This window comes from Vulpes vulpes, chromosome 15 (assembly GCF_048418805.1).
Source record: "Vulpes vulpes isolate BD-2025 chromosome 15, VulVul3, whole genome shotgun sequence".
Taxonomy (NCBI): domain Eukaryota; kingdom Metazoa; phylum Chordata; class Mammalia; order Carnivora; family Canidae; genus Vulpes; species Vulpes vulpes.
In genome coordinates, this window is record NC_132794.1 from 78,505,799 (window position 1) to 78,529,885 (window position 24,087).

Sequence of the window (24,087 nt, forward strand, 5' to 3'; positions counted from 1 at the left end):
CCTCTCTCTCTCTCTCTCTGTGTGACTATCATGAATAAATTAAAAAAAGAAAAACTGTCAAGGCAAGTCTGAGAGGTCATCACAACCAAGATAAGCCTAAGGGAGCACAATAACTAAATGTCATGTGGTGTCCTGGATGGGGTCCTAGTACAGAAAAGGGATATTAGGTAAAAACTAAGAAAATACAAAAAAAAAAAAAAAAAAAAAAAACCTAAGAAAATACAAATAAAGGACTTTAGGTAGTGGTATAATCAAATTGGCTCATTAATTGTGACAAATAAACCATACTAATGTAAGATATTTATTAATATCTAAGGAAGCTGGATGTGGGGCATAGGTGAACTCTCTGAAATCCCCTCACAACTTTAAGGACAATCTAAAACTGTTCTAAAATAAAACTTGGTTCAAATATATACATAAAGAAATGAATGTCTAAAAATGAAAACTTCCCTAATCTCACCTTATCTGAATTTTATAATGAGTAAAGTGTGACCAAATGTGTTTGCTGAGTGCAGACTACATGTCAGTGTTCTAAGAGCTTTACATATGTTACTTCATTTAGTGATGACGAAGATCCTATTAGGTAAGTACAACTATTAGCCCATTTTTACAGATGGGGAAACCGAGGCACAGCAAAGTTAAACAGTTTATCCAATTCACAAAGCAACATTTGGCTACAGAGCCTACAAACTCTATCATGTACCTAAACTGCACAGAGAGAGGATCACAAATGATGAGAAAATCATAAGTCAGTGGAAACTCCAGTACCATGAACACTAAGATGCAAGATATGCTGATGAGTGAGGCTGGAATGTAGGAGGCCTGAGCAACTGCCCCACTCTCTGTGTAGAGATGTACCACTCACTTGTCATCCAGTGATAACGTACATGTGAAAAATCCTATCCTTTGATGGATGATTAATTTATCTGACAAGTCTGAGATGATGACAAATGACTCTGAGGGAAAAGAACCAGTCAACAGAATGGGCCCTGAGCACAGCCCAGACCTGGCCCCTTTTAGACGTCATGTCACAGGCACCACCCACTTTGCTTGTAGCTTCAGGCTCTGCTCCTCTCAACCCCCGTTTGACTGAGCAACCCCATGCGCAGAAAGAAGCCTAGAACTCCTCCAGGCTTACCCTCCCCTACTTTTCCCCCAGGATCCCGGAGCATATTCTGGAGCAATCTCCAACACATGTGTTTTTAATCCCAGTACCCAAGCATAAACACTTGCAAGCATGTGGGGTTCACTCTCCCTAAATGTATCCCACCCATCCGTGCCCTAATGCTTGACACAGGAGACCAAAGACCAGCTGCAGAGCCTGCCCGAGGCTAGCACTCTCCGGGTCCTCCACATTCTACTCAAAGGCACCAAACTTTAGGAGCGATGCTGAGTCACATTCTCCTTCTTGATCAAATCTACCCACCAGTAATTCTTGACATCTTCGCCTCCAATCCCCATCCCAACACATCCACCCTCTGCATCCTTGCTGCCAGCACCCTAGCCCAAGCCACACTTACCTCTTACTTGGACTGGGGCGAGGATACCAAGCAGCACTCTTGGGACCCCAGAGTGATATTGACATGACTTATTTGAAATCACAATTACTCTCATATTTTAATCTCCATCTGCTTGTTTGTCTACTCTCAGCTATTTCCACACTTGGATGATGAAAAGGCATATCATTTATCAACTTATTCAAATCCCCATTTATTTCTTAAAATTCTATGATATGTATACCTTAAAACACATAAAAGAATATATAGACACATATGCATTTGCTTTTTATGTATTGATTTTAATTTATAGGTTCAATGTAAATATATTTTACATTTATAGACATAGAAATTGATGCTCATTTTTTATTTGTTGATCTTGCCAGATATACCTCTCCCATCTGACCTTCTCCTCCTGTGGGTACCAAGTCCTGGAGGTAGAAACCACAGATATGCCCATGGACCCTGGTTGGCTGCCACTGGCTGCTGCCTGCCCCATCCATGTAGGGATGGCTCTTCCTTCAAGTGTTTGAGGATCATTGGTCCCTCTGCTGCCCCACTGGGCTGGGTGTTCGGCCTGCCAAGTTGGGCTGTTCAGGACCTGCATGTGTTCCAGGGGCCCCAGGGCCTACTAGGCTGGGAAGACAGGAGCTTCTCTAACCCTCGGCCTCTGCTACCATACTCCCAAACCACTGGGTGAGGCGGTCAGAATGGCCCTCACTCATGACACTGCATTTACACACACAGTGACCTCTTGTGGCTGTCTCCAAACACTTCCAAGTGCTCTTGCCTATTGGAACTTCCATCCCCAGGAACTGCTACCAGGGAGAATATCTGTAGAGAGGGGCATCAGAGAGCTTCCAGTTGGACTTCCACAGAAGGAAGCCACTGAGCTTGAATTTGGGGTGGAAGCCAAAGGGACCCATTATATGCGATCTCCCAGGGCATGTCAGACTTTATAACCCAAGGAGAGAACATTGGCTTCAGCATATTTCTTTGTTCTTCACCCAGGAAACTCTGTGTGAGGCTAAAACAAAACCTAAAACAGAACCCAGGAACAATGCTAGGAAAATATATTGTGATGTGGGATGGAGGAGAGGACTCCATGGTTTTGTTGTATCTATAGAAAATGATTACTGAGAATCCTGAGGCATTCACCTTCAGTTTGTATGTGCCTTTGCCATTCAGAAACCAGAAGTCTTAATTAAAATGCTGCTAAAAGAAGCAAATCAATTAACAGATACCTTACAAGATGGTTTATTCTATCTTACACACAGAAAATTGCTTATGAGATCATGTTACCGCTTTAGGTTATCAGCTAACAAAGGCTTCTAATGAGCTACGTTGTTATCAAGTCAGATAAAAGACACCCTGGGAATCCAGGCAAATTATTATAACACAGCACTTTGTTTTGAAATATTGCTCATCTTTCATCACACACAAGGAGAATAACCCAATCCAAAAAGAACCAGCCCACACAATCACCTGGATTTCTGTTTAATTGGAAAGGCAAAGAGTATTCCATAAGCAGCCCCAGAAATACAGGGTTGATAGTATAGGGGAGAGAAATGTTAACAGGGTCTATGCCACACAGCCTTAGGTTGATGACAATAATAAAAAGATGGGTGTTTCCTAAGCCTCTGCCAGTCATGTCCTCCACACGAAAGCCATTCACATTTGTACCAATAACCATAAAACTATGGTAAAAATATAACAGTAATCCCTTACATTTGTGTAGATCCCTACCATTGGCACATCATTGGCTTTTTCAATTAATCCTTCATTGGTTCCATCATTGCAGAGCTGCAAGCCATTCTGTGGCCACTGACCCTTCCTCTCCGCCCAGCCCTCCATTTCTTCCTGTGGGAAGTTAGTCTTTCATTCATAAGCCTTGAAACTATCCCATAGTCTTCATGTCTCAAGAATCCTGAATATTCGCAGGGGAATTCTTATGGCAACAGAGAAGGTGAGGCCATCAGTTCTAGAAAATGATGCTTACCTGTTGATAGACAATAGTATTAAGGAGGTCGTGTCTTGACTTTCATCTCCATTCCATGAGCCATTTGCTATGGGTAGGTTCCATTGATATGGATACAATGCTACCACAGAATCATAAACAGCTCCACTATGGAGGACCAGGATAGACTGTGGATTTATTGGCTTCCATCCTTTCTTACTGCAGGATAAAGTACTTGTGCCTCCATCTATGTAGTCAGCTTCTTGTGGAAGAGAATTGATATTTTCCTTTAGGACAGAAACACTGTAGACTTCATTCCATATATTACTTGCTCTGAGCATTGAGCTCCACATGAAGGTCCATCTTTGGAAGTTCAAATTCATGACATCCCTGAGACTGAAACTGTGGGAAATTGTCCCAGACTGCCCAACCTCTCCTGAAGAGGTCACTTATTTAGAGCTCAATCACTTCTGCATCTCTGGAAAGGAAGAGAACCATCAGGAAGACCTAAAGACAGAGTGATTATGCTCTAACTAATCATGGCATATCCTTATAGGCTTAATAGTGAGCAGCACACACTATTTAGTAGGTATGAAAGAATTCATTAGCTTATTTCAGCAAGGTGAGACATTTCCCCATGCAGTATAGAAAGTGTGTGAAGGCCAGTGGCTTCTAGGTTAAAGGGAGAGTTTTTAAGATAGAGCCCAAATGAGAGGTTCTTTTCTGCCTGCCAATCTCAAGCCACAAAACCTCACCCACCCTAGTGGCCAAAAGGGGAGTTTAACCCCCAAGGTTAAAAGGCACATCAGCAGGAAAATGCCACTTTATGTACTTGAAGAGATTGCACCCATCTAAGAAGATGCTACAGGTAACAAGGTAGATGGACCTTTGCAAAGGTAACTAGAAACTAGGTACATTCAAGTCTAAACTTGTGCTATTCCAGAAGAAGAGACTTGTCCACACATGGCATATCTAGCTCTATCTCTGTATCTACCTAAAATTAGTAGCACAGAAGAAAAGATGAGGTCACCAAACCAGACCCCAATATAGTAGAGCTCAATAAAGTAGGGAACAGTGCCTGCTGTGGACACTTTCAACTAAAGGCCTCACCAACCCACCCATGCAAAGAGACTGAATTCACACCAACATCTCACTATAGTTTCTCATAACAGTTATAATTTTAACAGAATTGCATATCTATGTTTACACTGAATGTTGCATATTTGTTTATGCCATCCAATTGTGCATGCTTGATCTCAGTGTCTGGATATCTAACATGGGAGAAGGGACAGCAACAGCATAAAGATGGGGCAGAGTGAAGCAGCAGTGGGATAAGCCAAGCCAAATGCCATAAAAGAGATAGCAGCTACCTACCCGATGTATGGAGGACCAAGGACGCACATTGAGGTTGGAGTTACAGAGCTTGATGGCAGCAGAGCCAGCATGGAAGATAAGCAAGTTGGAAAAAAGCAAGGATAGTGACAGGAGTCTGAAGGGATTGCAAGAGAGTCTAAAGGCTGTCAGATTTTTGTACTTCTCCTTTAAAACATGGTGAGTCCAAAAATCAGAGTTTAAGTTGGATGGTCTAGAGGAGCAGGGGCTCAAAAAAAAAGTTCATATCTTATATTATCTTTAACAAGTCCTGAATTCAAAGGACCCTTTCAGGGGTTATTAAGAACAGGATCCAAAGTGGCTGGGCCTATGCAGCATTTGCTCTTAAAATACTGATGTTTGCAGAAGATGGAAAAACCAGAAAGGCAGCCTCCTCCTATTCCTGATGGCCTTGAGCTGGAGAAGAGGCACCTATGACTTACTCCCTGGAAGAAGTCATTCTCTTACAGAGCAGTCACTCCCCTGCATTCAGATGTGCCACCAGTCCCTAGAGAGACAGGCACAACATGCAAGAAAAGATAAGCTAGGCAGAGGCTGGGATAGTAGCTGCCAGCTGTACTAGCAGGTGAATCAGGTTGCAGACCTGGCCTGGGTGTCAAGAGAAAGAGAAAAAGACTTTTGAAGATTGTATCTGCACTGTTTCCACTACTATTTAATATTAGTGGTTTTAGCCAATGCAATCAGAGAGGAGAAAACAATTAGAGTCATAAGAACTGGGAAAAGCAATCTACAATTTGGCAGATGACATAATATTATGAAAACCCAAGGAAATCAAGCAAAAAACACACACAATAAAAGCATTCAGTAAGGCCATCACTATACCATTAACATACAAAAATAATCCATAAGCAGTCAATGACCAAATAAGAGGCATAATGGGAAACTCCATTCTTAAAAGCAACAAGAACAGAAAAATACTTAGGAATAAGCTTAAAAAGAAATGTGAAAAACCCATAAGGTCAAGCCAAAAACTCCTTAAGACACATAAACACAGCCTTGCAAAAACATTCACCTTTCCACGAAGGACTGCTTAACATCATAATGAAGTCAGTCATCCTCAGTCTAACACATGAATGTAATGCAACCCCAACAAAAATACAAAGGTGTTTGCTCCATGAATAGATTCTGGAGTTGGTTCTGAAGCTCATACGGAAAAACAAATATGCAAGATAGCTAGAAGAGAATAGCAAGAATGTGCTCTTGAATAGGAAGCACAATGGGAGTGTGCCAGATGGCGGAGTGAACCATGAAGTCTGCACAAGTAAGAGTGTGGTACTAGCACAAGAATACTCACAAATATGATGGAAAATAATATAAAGTCCAGAAATAGCCCAAGTACACATGGGAATTTAGAATACAACAAAGATTGAAAATAAAACTGGGGAAAATAATATTTTCAATTCTGATACTGAAATAGACTGCCATTTGGGATAAAGATTAAATTGGATCCATATGTCATACCACACACCACAATAAATGTTAAATGGATCAGAGATCCAAACAATAAAACTTTGCAAGAACTAGAATATATATATATATATATATATATATACACATGTCCATATGTAAACATTTTTAATTTTATGGCAATTGTATATATATAATTTTAATTAGATACATTTGTGTAAAAGGAACACAGAAAGATAAAGCAAAGACTCTTGAAAATAGTGATCTCCACACAGTGGGTGGGGACAGAATAGAGTGGGCAGGTATGGGAATGAGACTTCTCTGAGTTTACCTGTTTACATTTTAATCTACATGTTTCACAACTAAAAAAAAAATAGAATTAAACTAAAAGAATTAAGAAAGGGAGCATTAATTTTTTTAAAAAAAGATTTTATTTATTTATTGATGAGAGACACACAGAGAGAGAGGGAGGCAGAGACACAGGCAGAGGGAGAAGCAGGCTCCATGCAGGGAGCCTGACGTGGGACCCGGTCTCCAGGATCACACCCTGGGCTGAAGGCGGCGCTAAACCGCTGAGCCACCTGGCCTGCCCGAAAGGGAGCATTAAAATAGCATACACATGGATACCAATTCTATATCAAATTGAGAGCATAATCACACAGAGAAAATAACTAATTCAATTTGAATATAATAGTTGGTACACACAAAAGCTAAATTCTCAGAAAAAAAAAAGAAAATTTCAAGCTACTAAGCAAGTTTGTAGTTGCAGAGTGTTGTGATTATGGAAGTATTTTGTGTAATATTAGAGAATAGAGCAAAAGGGTAAAAATATTTATATAGAACAGGGTTTTGACTTTGGAGCAGGCAAAACAAATACGGAGTGAAGAAAGCTTAAGAAGAGCCTTATGGTATTAAATTTGTGGTTTAAATATACATTTACTGATTCAGTCCTGGCCTCTCAGGCCCTAGAAGCAGTGATGTCTCAGGAGCCATGAGCACACATTGTGTCCAGATCTTGTCTTCTAAAAACTATTCCACATCAAGAAAGAAAAAAGGGAGCACCTGGGTGGGTTAGCGGTTGAGCATCTGTCTTTGGCTCAGGGAGTGATCCCAGGGTCCTGGGATTGAGTCCCACATTGGGCTCCCGGGGTGGAGCCTGCTTCTCCCTCTGCCTGTGTCTCTGCTTCTCTCTCTCTCTCTCTCTCTCTGTGTGTGTCTCATGAATAAATAAATAAAATATTTGAAAAGAAGAAAGAAAGAAGAAAGAAGAAAGAAAGAAAGAAGAAAGAAAGAAAGAAAGAAAGAAAATACATTTTTAAAAAAGAAAAAACAAGGATCTAAGGGGTACATGGGTGATTCCAAGTCTGAGCAGGGACAGTACAAGATGAGCCTGGATGCCGTGTTGTGTCAAAAGTCTTAAGAATTGGGGAAAAAAGAAATCTAGGAAATGCTCAAAAGCCACCAAGAAGTGACTGGTTCTGGACGAACCGGAGACAATTTGAGTATCACAAAGATCCGTGATGGTGATGAATTGTAATATGTTGTTTATTTCAACAAGTGAGAGAAAGAGAAAAGGGGGAAGGAAAAAGTCTTTTTTTCCAGAAGAATGCCAGCTATTAAATGCAGAAGGGATGCAAGCATTAGAAATGAAACTCAGTATTTGTAACCCCTAATGCAATAACTGATTCAAGCATGGACTGTGAACAGATGTAAAATCATTGGGTGAAGAATCACTGGAGGTCAGGATGTTCACGTGGTCTCAAAGCATCACCCTTCAGATTATCAACTAATTAGGAAGAGGAAAATTTGTCTCCCCAAAGCAGAGATCTAGTGGTCACTTCCTTAATCAGGGTAGAATTACCCACAGTGAGAGATCCTGGTGTCCTGTGCTTCCTGATGCAGTACAGTATTTCTATTGTACACACCATGTCACTCCCACGGTGTTCTTGAAAAAAGTCCCAACCTGCATCTACTCAGGAAGAAACAATCAGACCAGTCCAGAAGATGACATCATACAAATGGACTTTGAAATTGACAATGCCACGGGGAAAGAAGTTGTCCAACACAAAGAGACAGAACAGAGACAAACCCCATGGATCTGGGTTTGGAAGACTGGAGCTATAAAGATATGTTTAAAACAATCAGATTTGAATATGGGCTGTGTAATAAATGATATTACTGAATTACTGGTCATTTTCTTAGATGTAGTCACCAGATTATGATTATGCTGGAGACATCTGGTTATATATTTAGGGGTGAAATATCTCTACTAACTTAGGGGTGATATTGCTACTAATTTTTAAGTGGATCAGAAAAAAATGTATGTATACAGAATAAAGTAAATGGGGGAAAATATTAACTTGGTGTATCTGGGTGAAGGATGTATTATTATTATTTTTTTGCACTATTCTTTCAATTCTTCCATGGATTTGAAGAGTTTTCAAAAAGAAGGAAGGTGAGAGCACTTGGGTGATGCATGAGGTGGAGACCAGTGGTCAAGGGAATGTGAACTGTGACCAATCCTGTATACGCAGGCCTCACTGTGAGACCCAAAAGCAACAAGGGAAACAGACACTTCAGCCAAATTGATAGCTTGATGACACAAAAGTCTTGGAATTTTTTTTTTCATCATGTGGATTAAGTTGGCTAGTTCACAGTTTGAATGACCTTTCAAGGGAAAAATTTGGCAAGTAAAAGAAAGTGAACTATCCTGCTTCTAAAATCCCATCTTCTCAGCTCTAATCAGGCAAAGAAGCTCCCACAGCTCCATTTTAAATCTCCCTGAAGTGCTACTAAATTAAGACTTTCTGGAAGGTAAAAAAAACAAAAAGAAGATGTGGATTCCTGGTGTCCCAGCTGAGGCTTGAGGAGTCCTGGCTGGTGGCTAGCAATCCCCTCCCATCCTGTGTGGGGCCACCTCGGGGGAGCCACTGACTCTCTCCCTCTCAGAAGGAGTGACTGCTCTTACAACTCACCTTTCAGAGAAATGGAGCTTTGACCTGCAAAACAGAAGAATCGGATGTTCATTAAATCATTCCCTGTGACAAAAAGCGCATGAGAAGTTCTGCTCTAGGAGAACAGCTTGCCAATTCTTAGATTTTTTCTTTTCAGTCTAACTTCTTCCTGACTCAGCCTGACTCCATCTAGTGTTAGCTTTGGAAACTTGAACTGTGCCTCCCTTCTTGGCAATCCGTTTGTGGAGGAGCGCTGGTGTGATACATGCCAAGAAGGGCTCCTCTAACGTGGTAGGAGGGCTACATCCCTGGGCAGGGGAGGTGGGGGAAGGGTCCCATCCAGCTACCCGCCACACCCCTGCGCTGCATCGTTCCTTCCTTCCCTCCAGCCACCTGCTTTTCTCCTGCCCCCTGCTTGTTCCCTTTTCAGGACTTCACTTTCACCAGTGTTGTCTGCGAGTAACCACCGCAGCCACCTCATCCGGATGGACAATGGAAACTGCCTCCTCTAGCTCTGATGCTTCAAAGAATTCAGAACTTCCAAACACACAAAAAACTGGATCATGTGCTGGTATGATTGTCCATGAGAACATAAAGCTACAGCTACTGTTGCTTAAACAATGTTTTTAAAGTGGTCTGTTGTACTGCACACAGCAGCACCTTCACACGTACGCGCGCGCACACGCACACACACACACTTGTGGGTTGCTACGAACCATCACAGCATCTCCATCCCTCTACTCCCCACAAGCATGTACACATGCACCACGATTGGAAATTAGGAATTGTCAAAACTTCCATTTTTGTGAATTCCACGATTAAGATATCTCTGAAACAGGATCTGCAGAGACTTCCAGGGGGGCACTGGAATTCCAAGGCAAAGTACTCTATCTAACTCAAAGTGCCCCTCTATGCATGCAGGTAATTTTGGATAGCCAAGGTAGCATGCCCTCCCCCATGAGTGGTGAGAAGCCACCATGACCCCTCAGTTGTGACACAGAGCCACAGCTAGCCACAATAGCCACAGCTATTGTGGCCACAATAGTCTATAGCCACAGGCCCAGGGAATCTCAGCCACCCAGCAGAGGGCCCCGGAGGCCAGGCTGCCAGCAGAGTCTTCACCACCGCAGATCTCATCTACCCAAACTGATGCCCATCTTGTACTCCCCACCACAGAGGCCAGCTGGGCCCTCAAAAGGCAATGCAGGTTCCAGGCCTGGGGTTTATCTATTCATTTCCAGGTGCCCTCTTTCCCCTCATCAGGAGCTAATCCTTCTCATCCCAGAACTCAGTCCATGGCCACCCATACCCCTAAAGCCCAAAGCCCTGTTTGAACCCCTGATGGAGGTCAGTCTGCCTTGATCCTATAGTGGGAGAGCTTGAATCAGCACCCAGCCCCGAACCATGGGGGTGCTGCCCCGGGTGACCATGACAAGGATGTCCTCCTGGCAAGGGGTCCTAGCTGCACCCTCAGTGGAACCTGGCACCATGCCAATCCCCCAAGGATTGTAAGAAGCAGAGCTGCCCCAGTGAGAAGGTGCCTCAGGGTAGGGCAAGGGAGGGGCCAGCCAACCTGCCATTCTACTTTTCTCTGTAAGTGGCCCCACAGATTTGGTGGCACTTGAGAGCTGTTTAGCACATTTCTTCTATAAAGACAAATGTGACAATTTAGCCAGGGTGGGTCAGGGTGTGTATGTATAAGTGTGTGTTTGAGAGAGGACACACAGTATCGTGGTCCCCCAGCCCGTAAATGTCCCCAGTTCCACCACACATTTCCAAAAGACCCCTGGGACTGGTCACTCATCCCTCCCCTGCATGAGAACCTCAGGTGCAGAGGAGGTGACATTGCTAGCAAGAGAACCGTGTGGCCATTCCTGGGCCTGGAGAGCACTGCCTCACGGCCCCACTACACCCAGGGTGACCACACGCTCCAGTTTTCCTAGAACTATGCAGGTTTATGCACATCGTCCTAACACAGTTAGTAGCAGTGCCTCTTCACTCTCCAGAAGTCCTGATTTGTATGATAAGCTAAACAAACGGTCTCTGTAATCACACTCCTCACCCCCAGCCCAGGCCCCTGAGGGGCGGCCAAACAGCTCGGTTGGGGGTGTAGGGGGAGAGGATGGGACAGAGAGAGAGAGAGACACTGAGAGTCAGAGAAGAAGAAGGGCAATGGTTGGAGGCCGAGTTGATGAAACACCCTCTAGGGCCTGGAAGCCAGGACATCTGAAGGAGGGGAGATCCTCAAGGAAGTGAACTTCTGGAGAAAATCCATTTCCAGCTCAGCCCCAGGGCATCTCCCTGAGGACAGCATGCCGTGCATCTGTCTCATCTCTCTGTTCACTCACAAATCCATCACTCCTTCCATGCACAGGCCACAGCATTTAGTGAGTCCCAGGGAGGAAATGGAGGCGAGTCCATGCTCCAGGTCCCTTCTAAAACCCACCACCCCATTCAGCCCAGACCTCTGTCTGCATGCCAACCCTTACTGAGCACCCCCTCTACTTGGAAGTCTGCAGAAGCCTCAGATGCACTGTGTTTAAAAAAGGAGTTCCCATCTCAGTCCCACAGCCCATTGCCGATTGCCCAAACCTGCTCCACCACCTACTTCCCCCGCTGGGGCCTCCCCACTCCCACAGACGATACACTCTTCTGGATTCCTCCCTCTTGCTGGTTGCCCCTTCACTCAGCTGCCAGGTCCTGAGCCCACCGCCTCCAGCAGGGCCTTGCAGCAGGTCTGAATCCCTCTAAGATCTTCCCGGCAGGCTTGCCTGTCTCCAGTGGGGTCCCCCCTTCATGCCACTACAGCATAAAAGATGTTCCATCCCTCTGCTGCCTAGAATCCATCGGTGACTGACCAGAAGTTTCAGGATAGGGTTCAGATTCCTTCACTTAGCATACAAGACCCTGACTAAAACTGCCCACCTCCCCAGCCTCCTCTGCAGATCTTCATGTGAAGCCTCTGCTCCTGTTACATGGAATGCTTGGTCCCTGGATGTGCACACGGGCACCCATCAGGGGGCCGTCTGCTTGTGTACACTTCTCTTTCTTCCCGCAGAGAACTTCTTCCCATCCGTTCACATGCAATCGCAGTGCTGCTTGCACCTCCAGACAATCCGCTTCCCAGCTGGAACATGCACCTCTCTGCATCGCCCAGGCACAAGGCAACACGGGCTTAGCTGTGTCACAGCACTCCCCTGACCCCAATCCTGTGCAATGAGCACCCAGGATGTGTCTGTCTCCCTTGCAGACTGAAAGGGAGCCTGTCTTTCTTTAATCCTCAGCACCTGCTCCATGCCATATCACCCATTCATTCATTCATTCATTCATTCATTCAAAAGCACCCACTCTGTTCTGGGTACAGTGCTAAATGCCAGGGCTACAAAGATGAAAAGAAAGATCCCACCCTCAAGGACCTTACACTTTGGGGGAAAACCATAAAAAGAAATAAATATATCACATAATGTCAGTGATAGAAAGTAATATAAAGAAAAATAAAACTAGGTGAGGGGAAGATAATGATCAGGGGAAGGGTTTCTATTTTAAACAGGCCATGTACAATGAAATGGTGGCCTAGAAGAAGAGATATGAAGAAAATGAAGGGCAGAGCTTGCAGCTATCTGGGAGAAGAGCATCTCCTATGACAGAAAACAGCAAGTGCAAAGGTCCTGAGGCAGGATTGGCCTCAGAGGACATAGTCTTTGTGCAGAAGACCAGCATGGCTCATTGCCAGCAGGGAAGTCAGGTAGCCCAGAGCAGACCATATGGGCTTCTCAAGTGGGTCATGGCAGGGGCTAAGGACCTCATTCTGACTGCTGGGGGGAATGTACTTAGGGGTTCTGTGTGGGAGGTGGGGCAGAATGTAACTGAGGGTATGCAGAAACAGGTTCAAGCCCCCTTTGGCTAATGTGCCTTGTGGCCCCCCACTCATGACTGCTGCCTACTGAACCGAAGAAGAGAAGAGTGTGTTCTAGTCTTCTAGGAAGCATTTTGGAGTGGAGAGAAGAGCTCAGATGGCAGGCGAGGAAGCACGATGAATAAAACAGCAGGGAAAATAATACCCCTCACTTACCACGGTAGTGACCTTACCTTGGGACTCTCTTCTTCAGGGTGACAGTGTCTACACAGAGAAAGCAGGGCATTAGAAAGGAGACACTGTGATCATGATGTGACCCGCTCAGTGCCAGCTAAGGTGCGAGTCAGACCCAACCTGACTCAATTAACTCTGAGAGCCTCCCTGGGTCGGGACCACTGGGGTGGTGGTCTTGAGTGGGTGCTCTTCATCCTTCTCCTTTGGCTCTGTTGGCGCTTCTCCATCTAGGTCCCCTCACTGAGCCCGCGTAGCTGGGCACATAAGTGGAACTGAGCCTTCCCTGGAGCCCTCTTATCCCCATCACTCCTCATCATCCCCTTCCCTTGCTGCTCCTGGGCCCTCTTGGTCTAAAGGGATCCAGCATGTCTCCCACTGTGTGATGAAGAGGCTGTTTCCTCTCCCCTCCTATTCGTAGGGAAAATAATGGTAAGCAAACTCCCATGACCAATTAAACCCTTTGCATAATTGGACATGCTGGCATCGCGGGAAGCTCTGAGGGCTACGCCTCCCCTCCCCACCCCAGACTATCCTTCTGCACATCTTTGCAGATAACAACCACATTTTCCAGAGACACAGTGAGGCTCCTTCCTCCTCATCCTCAGGAAAATTTCATGGAAAGCTCCATCATTATCCCATTAAGCAGGCTTCCAGGACTGGGAATGAGTTTTGCCAAGTCCCATCCCATCTTGAGGGAAAGGGGATGCAAATCAATGTCGTATTTTGCTATCAAAACTCACAAACTGACTGTGGGTTGTATTTCCCTACAGTTGCCACAGGATACCCAGAGCCAAGCCAGGGTTCATGTAAGCTCTGCTTGGACCAAGAGGACATGGCACCGCTCCGAGTAGAACCTGCCCGGTTTATGACAAAAAAGCAATTCAGCCCATATAACCAGAGTTTACAACACCTCCGCCATGCACTCAGCCTCGTCACCTCTTGGGATCAATTTGATCTGGTCACATTTTTGGATACAGGAATATATCTTTCTGGCTGAAGCCAACTCACCTTCCTTCCCCACCTTTCTCCAAGAAATCTGATTCTTAGGAATGGAAAAGTACAGAGAAAGAGAGAGAGAGAGAGAGAGAGAGAGAGAGAGAAGAAAGGAGGGTGAGGGAGGGACAGAGACATAGAGAGGTCGCTGTGTTTCTTTTCAATCCTGCCTGTCCGTCTTTCTCCAGCTAAGTTTCAGAGGGGCCTGAGGGGAGTCTCCTGGTCTGGGCAGGCTGCAGCCAGGCTGCGGGTCACCGCTCCCTTACCATTGAAGCCCGGGGTCGTGCTTCTCAAGTTGGAGGAGTCGATATCAAACAAATGCTTCTTGATCATGCAGACCTTCAGGGCCAGGAAGACGGCCGCTATGGCTCCACCTAGAGCCGCCCCGATGACGGCGTACTTGATGTCTGTGGGGCAGGGAGAAATTGCACAATGGGTGCCCACGTCTGTCAAACCCTGCCGAGGTCTTCTACAGCTCCCTTCACATCCGGGGTGACGTTCAAAGTCACTCTGAAATTCTGCATTGCAATCCGCTGAAGCCCAGGGGCACACTGGCGCCCTGCCCGCGCCCCCACCCCATCCCTCCTCTTGGAACAAGATCCTGCTTCTTGGGTTGTGGGGATCATTTCCTGGCAGCTGGTGGCTCACTTCTCCGCCTCTCATAGCCCTACCTCACTGACCTTCACATTAGTTCATTAATCGTGTATGTGCTAATTGCCTGCCTGCTCTGTGGTGAGCACAGAAGGGAAAGGGAAAGATCTGACTCCATCCTGAGGGCCCTACAGTGAGCTGGGGTGCCCAGGAGCTCACCCTAATACCAGGTAACAATGGTGCAGGCTGGGCTGCCATGGGAGCCCGGAGCCTTCCCAGAGGAGAAGGGATGGAGATGTCTAGACCCCAGTCTGCAGACTGCATCATGCCTGCTGGGGTGAGCCCCTGAGGTGGAGAGAAGCTGAGGGTGCAGGTGGAAGGAGGGCCTGGAGGCACCGCAGAGTGCAGGGTGCTGTGGGCACCGGAGCCACTCTTACAGAGAGCAGACAAGGGTGGCCCTGATGACTCATGTGGCCTTTGAAGAGAGGCTCTCAAGCAGGTCCACACCCTTGGGGTCAAGCTGTGTTAGCTCCCCGGCAGGTCTCGAAGTGAGTGCGGCCCCTGCTCTGTGATGACTGGCAGGAAGCCAGCCCCACTCCCAGCATACCCCCACCTGCCCCTGCCTTCTGGAGTGCCCCCCTCCTGTTCCCTGAGTCCAGCTCACAGGAAGCTGGGTGGCCACCTACCAATTTCTGCCCCAGCAGACTTGCCCGTTGCTAATACTTGAGCTCCTCCAATATCTGCAAAGGAAGAAAACCCAGAGTCTGGTTGGAACAAAACTGGTGGCTGTGATGGGACTAGGGGTCAAGGGCCAAAGCCCCCTCCCCAACCACTATCTCCCACAAGTCTTGAAAGGCCTGGCACAGGCACCTCTCCCACCTGGCCTCCAGCCTCAGGAACGAGAGGCAGAGTGTTCTGGGGCCTCAGGGGGACCTCCTCCACACCCACACTGGGAGCAGGGTTCCATCAAGTTCAGTCTAGCCAGCTCTTTCACAGGGTCTCAGCACTCCACGGGGCATGCACAGCACAGAAGATGCAGCTGATGGATGAAGAGCTGAGAAGCTCTTAGGTTCTCTGCCCTGTGCTCTGTTACAGCAGTGCTCTGTGACATTGTTAACACGTGGAGTGCTCCACGCCCAGCATTTGACACGGCATCTGGCACGAAGGAGGTGTTAACGGACGTTTGCCAAACAAATGGTGGTAATGGAGCATGCTGCAGGGGTGTCTCACTCTTCTGGCCAGGGCTCGAAAGCTTCTATCAGGAAATGGGGCTCAGGCTGGGACCACAGTCCCTGCAGATTGGCTGTTGAAGAACTAAGGCAGAGCTGTAGGCCTTGCAGGCAAAGGCGCCCAATAACTGGGCACTCACTTCGAGGCGATACTGGGGGGGGCACTTGCATGAATGCACTTCCCACTCGCAGTAACAGCTGTGAGAGGTAGGTGCTATTATCATCTCCGTGTGATGAATGAGGAACCTGAGGCACTGAAGACTTGATAATGTGCCCAAAAGCCAAGGGAAGTGGAACATGACAGGGCCAGGGTCTGAGCCATGCCACTTGCACTGAGAACCTGTGATGCCCTGCAAACTCGAGTCCAAGGAAGCTAACAAAAGGATGCCACAGGCCGCGAGGTCAAGGGGTGGAGGGGCTTGGGCTGGAGTGGGTGGATGATGAGACTCAAGCCTGGTTCTAGGTACAAGCTTCCAGGCAAAGGCAGAAGCGGGAAGTGCCACTACCCCTGCTTCTTAAAGGGAGTGGGTGACTTCACTGAGAGGGGCCAGATCTTCCCCAGCTTAGCTCTGACACAAGCTGACCTCCCAATTCCCCACCTATTGGGGACTGAATGACAGCCCAAAACCACATCTGCTGACTACAGACAATGCTGCCTGGGTGACATGTTGGTTGACACTCTACAGAGGACATCTTGTTCTGCATGTGTTCAGTGGGAAAGGAATCATCATAACGTTTCATTCTGTGTTGGCTCCAAGCCCCGAGGCTGCTCCTGGTCCCTGGCCCCAGACAGGCGCTCTGGGCTTCAGGGTCTCCCACCATGTCCTAGGCCAGGGACTGAGTGAGTGTCCTCCGTGGGATCACCTTTCCAAATGCAGGCAGACAAAATTGGGCGGTGGACACATCCTTCCCAGTAATTCCTGCTAGCCAGCCAGATGGCCACTCGGCGGCAGCCTTTCCCCTCCTTGGGGAGGGAACTCCCTCCTTGCAGCCTTCCCCCTGCACTCCTTCTCTGCCCTGTGCTCTAACAAGCCCCTGGGTGAGGATCAGTCATAAGCATGTGAGCTCAGCCGACCCTTCCCCCCCATACCAGGGTCTTGAGCTGGAGGAGTCCCTCCTGGCCCATAGACCCCCTGCGAAGCCCCAGTGCTAATTTCCCCTGGTTCTGCAAAGTAGCTGGAGGATGGATGGCCCTAGCAGCACAGCGGGGGCGGGGGCGGGGGGGGGGGGGGGGGGCTCCAGTGTACTCCTGCATTCAGGTCTGTAAGAGCCCCAGGAGGAAGTCACAGGGCATGTTCCCTGCTGGGATTCTCTGAGTTCTCTTGCAAACAGAAGGCAGAAGCTTAGCAACCAGAGGACAGACTCTCCAACTCAGGGGAGAGTGGGCACAGTGCTGACCAAACCTAACTTGACTGTCAGCACTCCTCAAAGTGCCCATACGGAACCAGGCACTGGGGACAGGAGCAGAGGTCCCAGAGCCCAGCCCTGGCTGCTGCAGCACAGAGAGCAGAGGGCTGCCTCTACTTGGGTCTCCACCCTCATAGTCTCCCTGTGTGCCCAGAGAGACACCTAGGCTACACCTGTCTGGGGATGGTGCCTTTTCTTCAGGTGCACAAAGGCACCTGTAAGTACAGGATCTGAGGCTAGAGTACCTGTGTCCTCTGCATGCCCCCTTTGAACATGCTGCTGCCCAAGGGTGCTGTTCTATCCCTCCTGAAAGAGCCTGTCTCCATTAGAAACGACAAATACCCACCATTTGCTTCAACGTGGATGGAACTGGAGGGTATTATGCTGAGTGGAGTAAGTCAATCAGAGAAGGACAAACATTATATGGTCTCATTCATTTGGGGAATATAAAAAATAGTGAAAGGGAATAAAGGGGAAGGAGAAAAAATAAGTGGGAAATATCAGGAAGGGAGACAGAACATGAAAGACTCCTAACTCTGGGAAACAACTAGGGGTGGTAGAAGGGGAGGTGGGCGGGGGGTGGGGGTGACTGAGTGGCAGGCACTGAGGTGGGCACTTGACGGGATGAGCACTGGGTGTTATTCTGTATGTTGACAAATTGAACACCAATAAAAAATAAATTTATTAAAAAAATAATGGTTCTTAAAATTACAATTAAAAAAAAAAAAAAGAGCCTGTCTCCAGCCCTCCTCTCTGCAGCCCCTCCTAATCCAGTCATGTAGAGCACAGCCTGCTTCCGCAAGTGATTTCCAAACAGGATAGAAGCCTCCTATAAGAGTAAATGGTCCTAAGACCTTGAGGCTTCCAGGGTCCCCTCCCCTGGGACATGAGAGGGCATGTCCCTCTTTCCTCAGGGAAAAGCAGCTACAGGGTTGCTCCCTACAAGAGAGCTTCGGGTGCAGCATGGCCTTGCCCCATCTCAGTTGGAATCCGACTCACTGAGAGTCCATCCCTGTCGTCCAGACTTCCTGTACTGTCCAGGACACCTGTTGGGCCTGCCCTCAACAGGAGCTGGAATGCTTCACCACCCTTATTTGGGCAGAATCGGGCTATGTGGTTCCAGTTGTGGGGTGGTGGGCGTGCGGGCACTCAGATGTCTTTCTATAAGTATCTGAACTAAAAATAAGGAGAAGCTGCCCTAAGTATTTGTCAATTGATGCCGGGTCATTTTCTTCTTGGAACTTAAATATTGCAGAATGGCTCCTAACTTTAGATCTCACGGATTCTAACGTTCCTAGCCAGAGGAAGGGGCTTCAAGAGTCTAGACAGGCATCCATCATCTAACACTATCAGGAAGTGCGTGCAGTATGCTCTGGATAGGGCATCCAAGAGCAACCCAAGTCCCCTGTCCCCATAAAGGAGCTCATGGAGTGACAAGGGAGACAGAAGGAAAAATCAGAGTGTCATGGATGACAGCCAGCACCTTCCTGGAAACCTCAGTCTCCACTAGATAGAGGAAGTCTGAATGGGAGCATGTAGAATGGATACTTGCCGTGTGGCCTGCACACCTCCCCTGACCCCTTGGCTGCTAGAAGTACCTTGGCTTTCCTTTGGGTCACCATCTCCATGTGATTCCCCCGAGGGCAGGCTCCCAGATGAATACATGGACCTACCGTATCTGGTAAATTAGCATATTCCATCTTCCTGTCAGCAGTGACTGGTTTGAGGGGTGGGGCAGGAGATCCATTTCAGGCCAGTAACACTCAACTCTGGGACTTCAAGGGAAATATGGGGAAACAGGAGTATCTTCCAGAATGTGGTAATTGTGGGGCTGAGAGTGGCCTACTGAAAGGAGAGACGCTGCTGGGACTGAAGCCCCCACAGATGAGGGTCAGGCTGAGACCAAGTCTTCAAAAAAGGTTTTGAGTGCCTGAATCCAGCTGTGCCTGCAACACCTCTTCATGACTTACCAGTCACCTTAGTAAGGAAACACTCTCTTTATCTTAATCTTATCCAAGCTAAGGAACGGTCATCCACAATCAGAAGAGCGCTGATGACTTAGGTGGCAGGTCTTTCATAAAGCATTACCAGAAATCAGGTTGGCAAGGCAGAGAGGGGAGCAGAGAATGCCAGCTGTGAACAAGTTGCTTACAACACAACCTCTGATAAATCCAACTAGGATCCGCAAGCGAAGCAATCATTGCACCTCTGCCTTGGCACGAGCTGTCTGAGGCAGCGCCTTTCTTGTTCCTGTGGAAAGTTCTTACTTATCCTGTAACACTTAGCAAAAATCCACCTCTTCTGGAAGTCCCCTGCCTCAGTGTTTGGGATCACCCCTGTCACATTGTGGCACCTCGGCCCCCACTCCCCTTATGCTGTCTGGCAGGTCATTCTGTGGCACAAAGAATATATACTTCAGGATAAGCAGTTTCTCTCTAGGACCTGGATGATACGTGAGGTTCCTTGGAACTAGTTTCTTTTCCTGCAAGATGCAGAGAGAAGCTGGGAGGATAGAACCTTGAACTAACTGGGAAGTGACCCCAAATCTCCGGAGCATAAAACCAGAAGTGGTTTCGGGTGATAAGACTGAGTATCCAGGACCGAATGATATTGAGGGCTCAAGAAGGAGGTCAAGTTTGGCCACGGAGAAATGAGTGACCATTGCTCCTGTAACTCTGAGGCGGGAAACACTCATGGGGTGCGCACAGAACACACGTGGCACACACATGACTGCCACTGCTGTGGGCGCTTCTGTCTTCCCTGCCCGAGGTCCCAGATCAAGTAGAGCACAGCGAGCATCCCACTGGGGGAAAGGATCGTATCAGGGACTGCAAGTGCAGAAGGAAAGGGAGCAGTCCGATTGTTTTTCACCCCTGGGTTGATCCTGGGCCCCACTCCTCTTATCTGAAAATGGGGACTTACGACCCTAACATGTAGAAAGGACTTGCTGAGACAGCCTCTTCTGCTCATTTGTCCCCAGCCCACCCCCACCCTGAAATGTAAGCTGATCTCATGGTCCGGCGGAACACAGGCGTGCTCCTGTGATCGAGCTGCCTGGGCGCTGTAGCCATTCATTCTCCCTTCCCCTCCACTGGGCTCGTGGACGGGGTGCACCTCTCAGAGAGACCAGGCCAGTGGCCGGGGTCCCTCTCATCCCCCAGAGGGCGGCTTGATGCTGCAAATTAAACAACATGAGGTCTGAATGCAGGTAGAGCCTTCAGTCCTCTCCTGAGTGGAACCCTGGGCCAGCCTGGGTGACCAACCCTCCCTGTGGCTGCTGGCTGTGTGTGAGGGTCTCAAGCCTTCCCCCTGGCATGGTTGTGAGGTGCAGAAACCTCTGACTCCCTGTCCACCAGCCTGGGAACCTCCTGACACTGCTCAGGCTCCATCCCACCTTCCCATCTTGTTGGGCAGACTGCAGCGGTCACCTGCGAGTGCCAAGCCCAGCTCCTCTCGCAGGACCGTGGTATTCCCTGCCTCCCTGGGAAGGCCCTAGACCCAGGGGGACCCTGCACCTGCAGGAGTCGTGCAGCTTCCAGAGAGACAAAGTGAAAGGAAAACCAAGGGGCTAGGCAGCAGAGCAAAGATGTCTCAGGGGTGAGGTGGGGGCCTCCGTCCACAGCCAGAGAGCACACCGAGTCAGACCATCAGCTCCCTAAATCCAGCTCAGCACCCTTGGCTCCGCCAGCCATATGCCCTGGTGCCCCAACATGCCCACTGAGCAGGGAATTCCTCACCCAGTGTCTCTGTCATACATGGAGGTCTACAGCCATCAGCCAGCCAGGAGGACCAAGGGGTGCCGACCCTAGACTGGGGGAGTCAGAGAGGGACCCTGAGAGTAAGCAGTATTTAAACTAAAAACAAAAGGAGAAGTGAAGAGAGGGGCCATGTAATGGGCCCAGGCAGGGAAGGTGTCCAGGCAGACGAAAAGGCACCAGCAAAGGCCATGAGGCCAGAGCAGGAGTCCGGGCCTGGGAAAGAAGGTGGCAGCTCAGAGAGTAGCAAGGGGGGGCGGGTAGCAAACTGAGGCTTCTCAGGGTTCTTCAGAGGATGAAGGTAGGACAGCTAGCTGGGACACAGCTGCCCTGAGCAGGAACTAGAATCCAGAGGCCACCAGAAAGAAAGAGAGGTTGACCTGAGGCTATGAAAGGCAAGGGAACATGCCTTCAGCTTCCAGAAATAGCACCATAATTAAGAGGAAAATAATCCTGGTGGCTGACCAGACTGTACCAAAACTTGTGCCCACTTTGTTTTTCCCAAGCAATCTTTGCTAATTAATTCTTAAAGATTCTCACAATGGGATTAAAACACTCAGCTACAGAAGCCAAACTGATCAATACCTTTCCAGGCTAATGGAGGGGCTGGAGGCAGGGAGCCGGCTTTGGCCCAAGGTAGAACCAAAGGCACTCCAGGAATGGGGAGTGGTCCTGAAAGGGGCAGGATCCGCCCCCCACGCCCCCAGGCATCCCAGACCCACGCTGGCCAGCAGGTGGTGACATCATACGCTGTCACACCTAGCAGGGTTGCTGCTGGAATGTTTTGGGAGCCAGAAGTTCTGGAAGCAGGGGGAGCCCGAGGCTGCTCTGGTGGGGTGCGTGGTGGTGTCCAGGGAGGGCAGGACTGGAAGGAACACCCAGCTAACTCTACACGCACTGGTTGAGGGGGTTGGCTTATCTTCGAATGTCTCCGTAGGAGCGTGAATGCCTAATATGCCTGACTCCATGGTGAGTGGAAAGGAATGACCCTTAGACCAGAACATGTGAGTCTCCATCTGTCATTGCTTAGCCAGTGCCTCAAGACCAGACACGACATGACCCCCAGCTCAGTGGCCACTCTGCCCCGGGACTGGCCACAGGAAGCCTGCCGAATCACACTCAGAGGGCTCCGAGATGCCCTGAAGGTGTGTGGGCACAGCCCGAAGTGCAGGAGGGGACTCTCCTCCACCGGCCCTCAGCCGCTTGAGAGGGTGTCCTCAGCTTTCCTAGAGGCCGCGGGGTATATGAGGTGCAGAGCATGCTAGGAAGCAGCTCTGGGCAGGAACTCAGGTCAGAAGGGAGATTGTCCTCCCCGTCAACATTACCAGAAGTCAGAACTGAGCGGAGGCCTCCAGAAAGCTGTGTGAGTCCAGGTGGGGGGCAGCCCACACACTCAGCCTTGGGCTTCAGACCAGGGAAGGCCCCTGTGCAAGACTGCCTTTGCAGAGAGCAGGGGAGGCTGGAAGCAATGTAGAATAACTAATTAATGATGGTAAAGTATTGTGGAAGGGGAAAGCGCTGCATAACCATTAAGTGGTGGGGTTATTATTATTCATGCAATATTCATACTGTGCTCCTCAGCCTCTGAGAAGCTCTACTCCTCTGCAGTCCTTGGAGACCAGCTGAGGGAAGCATGTGGGGGGGAGCTGTGGGATGACAGCTGGCCTGGCCCTTGGGGAAGGCCCGAGAGAGCACCAGGGCCTTGGCAATGCCACACCGTCTGCCTCCATCCACCAGGACTGAGGGTCTCTCTGAGCCCTACTGTGTGTCAGGGTCTGTGTCAGGCATTTCTTTTAAGGCAGCTGTAACATTTGCAGAGCTGAGAGCATGCCACTGTCTAAATATGTAAAAGTTAGAGACCCGCCCACGCAGGGCCCAGCCCTGTTTGTTCCCCAGAGCCCTGCAGTCCATTCCCCACGGGTCATCTTTCCGAGGGGGAAGCTCACCCTCCCAAGGGCCCAAGGCCTGGCTGATCTTCTGGGTGGAGCAGGAGGAGGCAGGGCCTGGCCTGGCCTCCCAAATGCCAGGATGCGGCAGGCTTCAGGACCTGGCCTTCTGCTCGACACCTCACTTTCCTGGCTGTACTTCTGGCCAATGCTGAGGCATGCCTCCCAGATGAGCTCACCAAGGGGAGGAAGGAAGTGAGATTTTTCTGGTTATCTGCCAAGGAATGCCTGTTGGTCACTCAAATAAGAGCAGTCCCTCTCCTGCTGTCTCGTTCCCAGGCCCCCACAAAGCTGGGTTTCCTCCCTGCACATACCACCCTCACTCCCAGCACAGACAAATCCCCCTCCCTTATGAGTGTGTGCTGCCCCTGTTCCTGAACTTTGGAAACACTTTATGACAAGATTGAAAAGAAAATTTTCTTTGCATTTGGATAAAGGTATGAATGACGTGGGGACCCTTTAAGGCCAGAGTAGGGACAGGGGTCTTTCAGCCTCCTTTTCCCAGGAAGCCCCAGCAGGTGAGAGGCCAACTCAGGGTCACATGTCTGAATAGGAGAGTCCTGGGGTTTGAACCTGGGTCAGCCTGCCTCCAGGAAAGGGTCTCACACTGGCACACAGGTGGGACAGTGGCTCTGAGTCACCCGTAGTTTCTTAATGTTCCATGTGTGGCTCAATGACTAGGCTCATCTGCACCGTGAGAGGATCTCTGTTCTTAGCGTTCCAAGGTCAGCCCGGGACCCTCTCTGAGTGTCTCCAAAGCCTTCCCTGGCTCATCCCCATTCAACGTTGTTTTGTTTTCTGTGGGGCCAAGCATGGGCCGACTACAAGCTATGACAGACACCAGCATATCAACCACAGCCTCTGACCTCG

General features: G+C 48.7%; 1 protein-coding gene across 3 annotated transcripts in view; it reads right to left on the bottom strand.

Moving 5' to 3' along the window:
• Positions 1-2,737: 2,737 nt before the first annotated feature.
• TMEM273 (transmembrane protein 273) overlaps positions 2,738-24,087 on the bottom strand; it is a 39,670-nt gene continuing 18,320 nt past the window's right edge. The window contains exons 2-6 of one of the 3 annotated variants that reach the window (XM_025989760.2): positions 15,567-15,620; positions 14,556-14,696; positions 13,296-13,326; positions 9,228-9,251; positions 2,738-3,931 (exon numbers count right to left, since the gene is read on the bottom strand). In XM_025989760.2, coding sequence (XP_025845545.2) covers positions 3,907-3,931; positions 9,228-9,251; positions 13,296-13,326; positions 14,556-14,696; positions 15,567-15,620 — 275 coding nt within the window. In that variant the 3' untranslated portion in view covers positions 2,738-3,906. The remainder of the gene's footprint in view (positions 3,932-9,227; positions 9,252-13,295; positions 13,327-14,555; positions 14,697-15,566; positions 15,621-24,087) is intronic. The other 2 variants (XM_072739282.1, XM_072739281.1) reach the window with 2 other exon arrangements.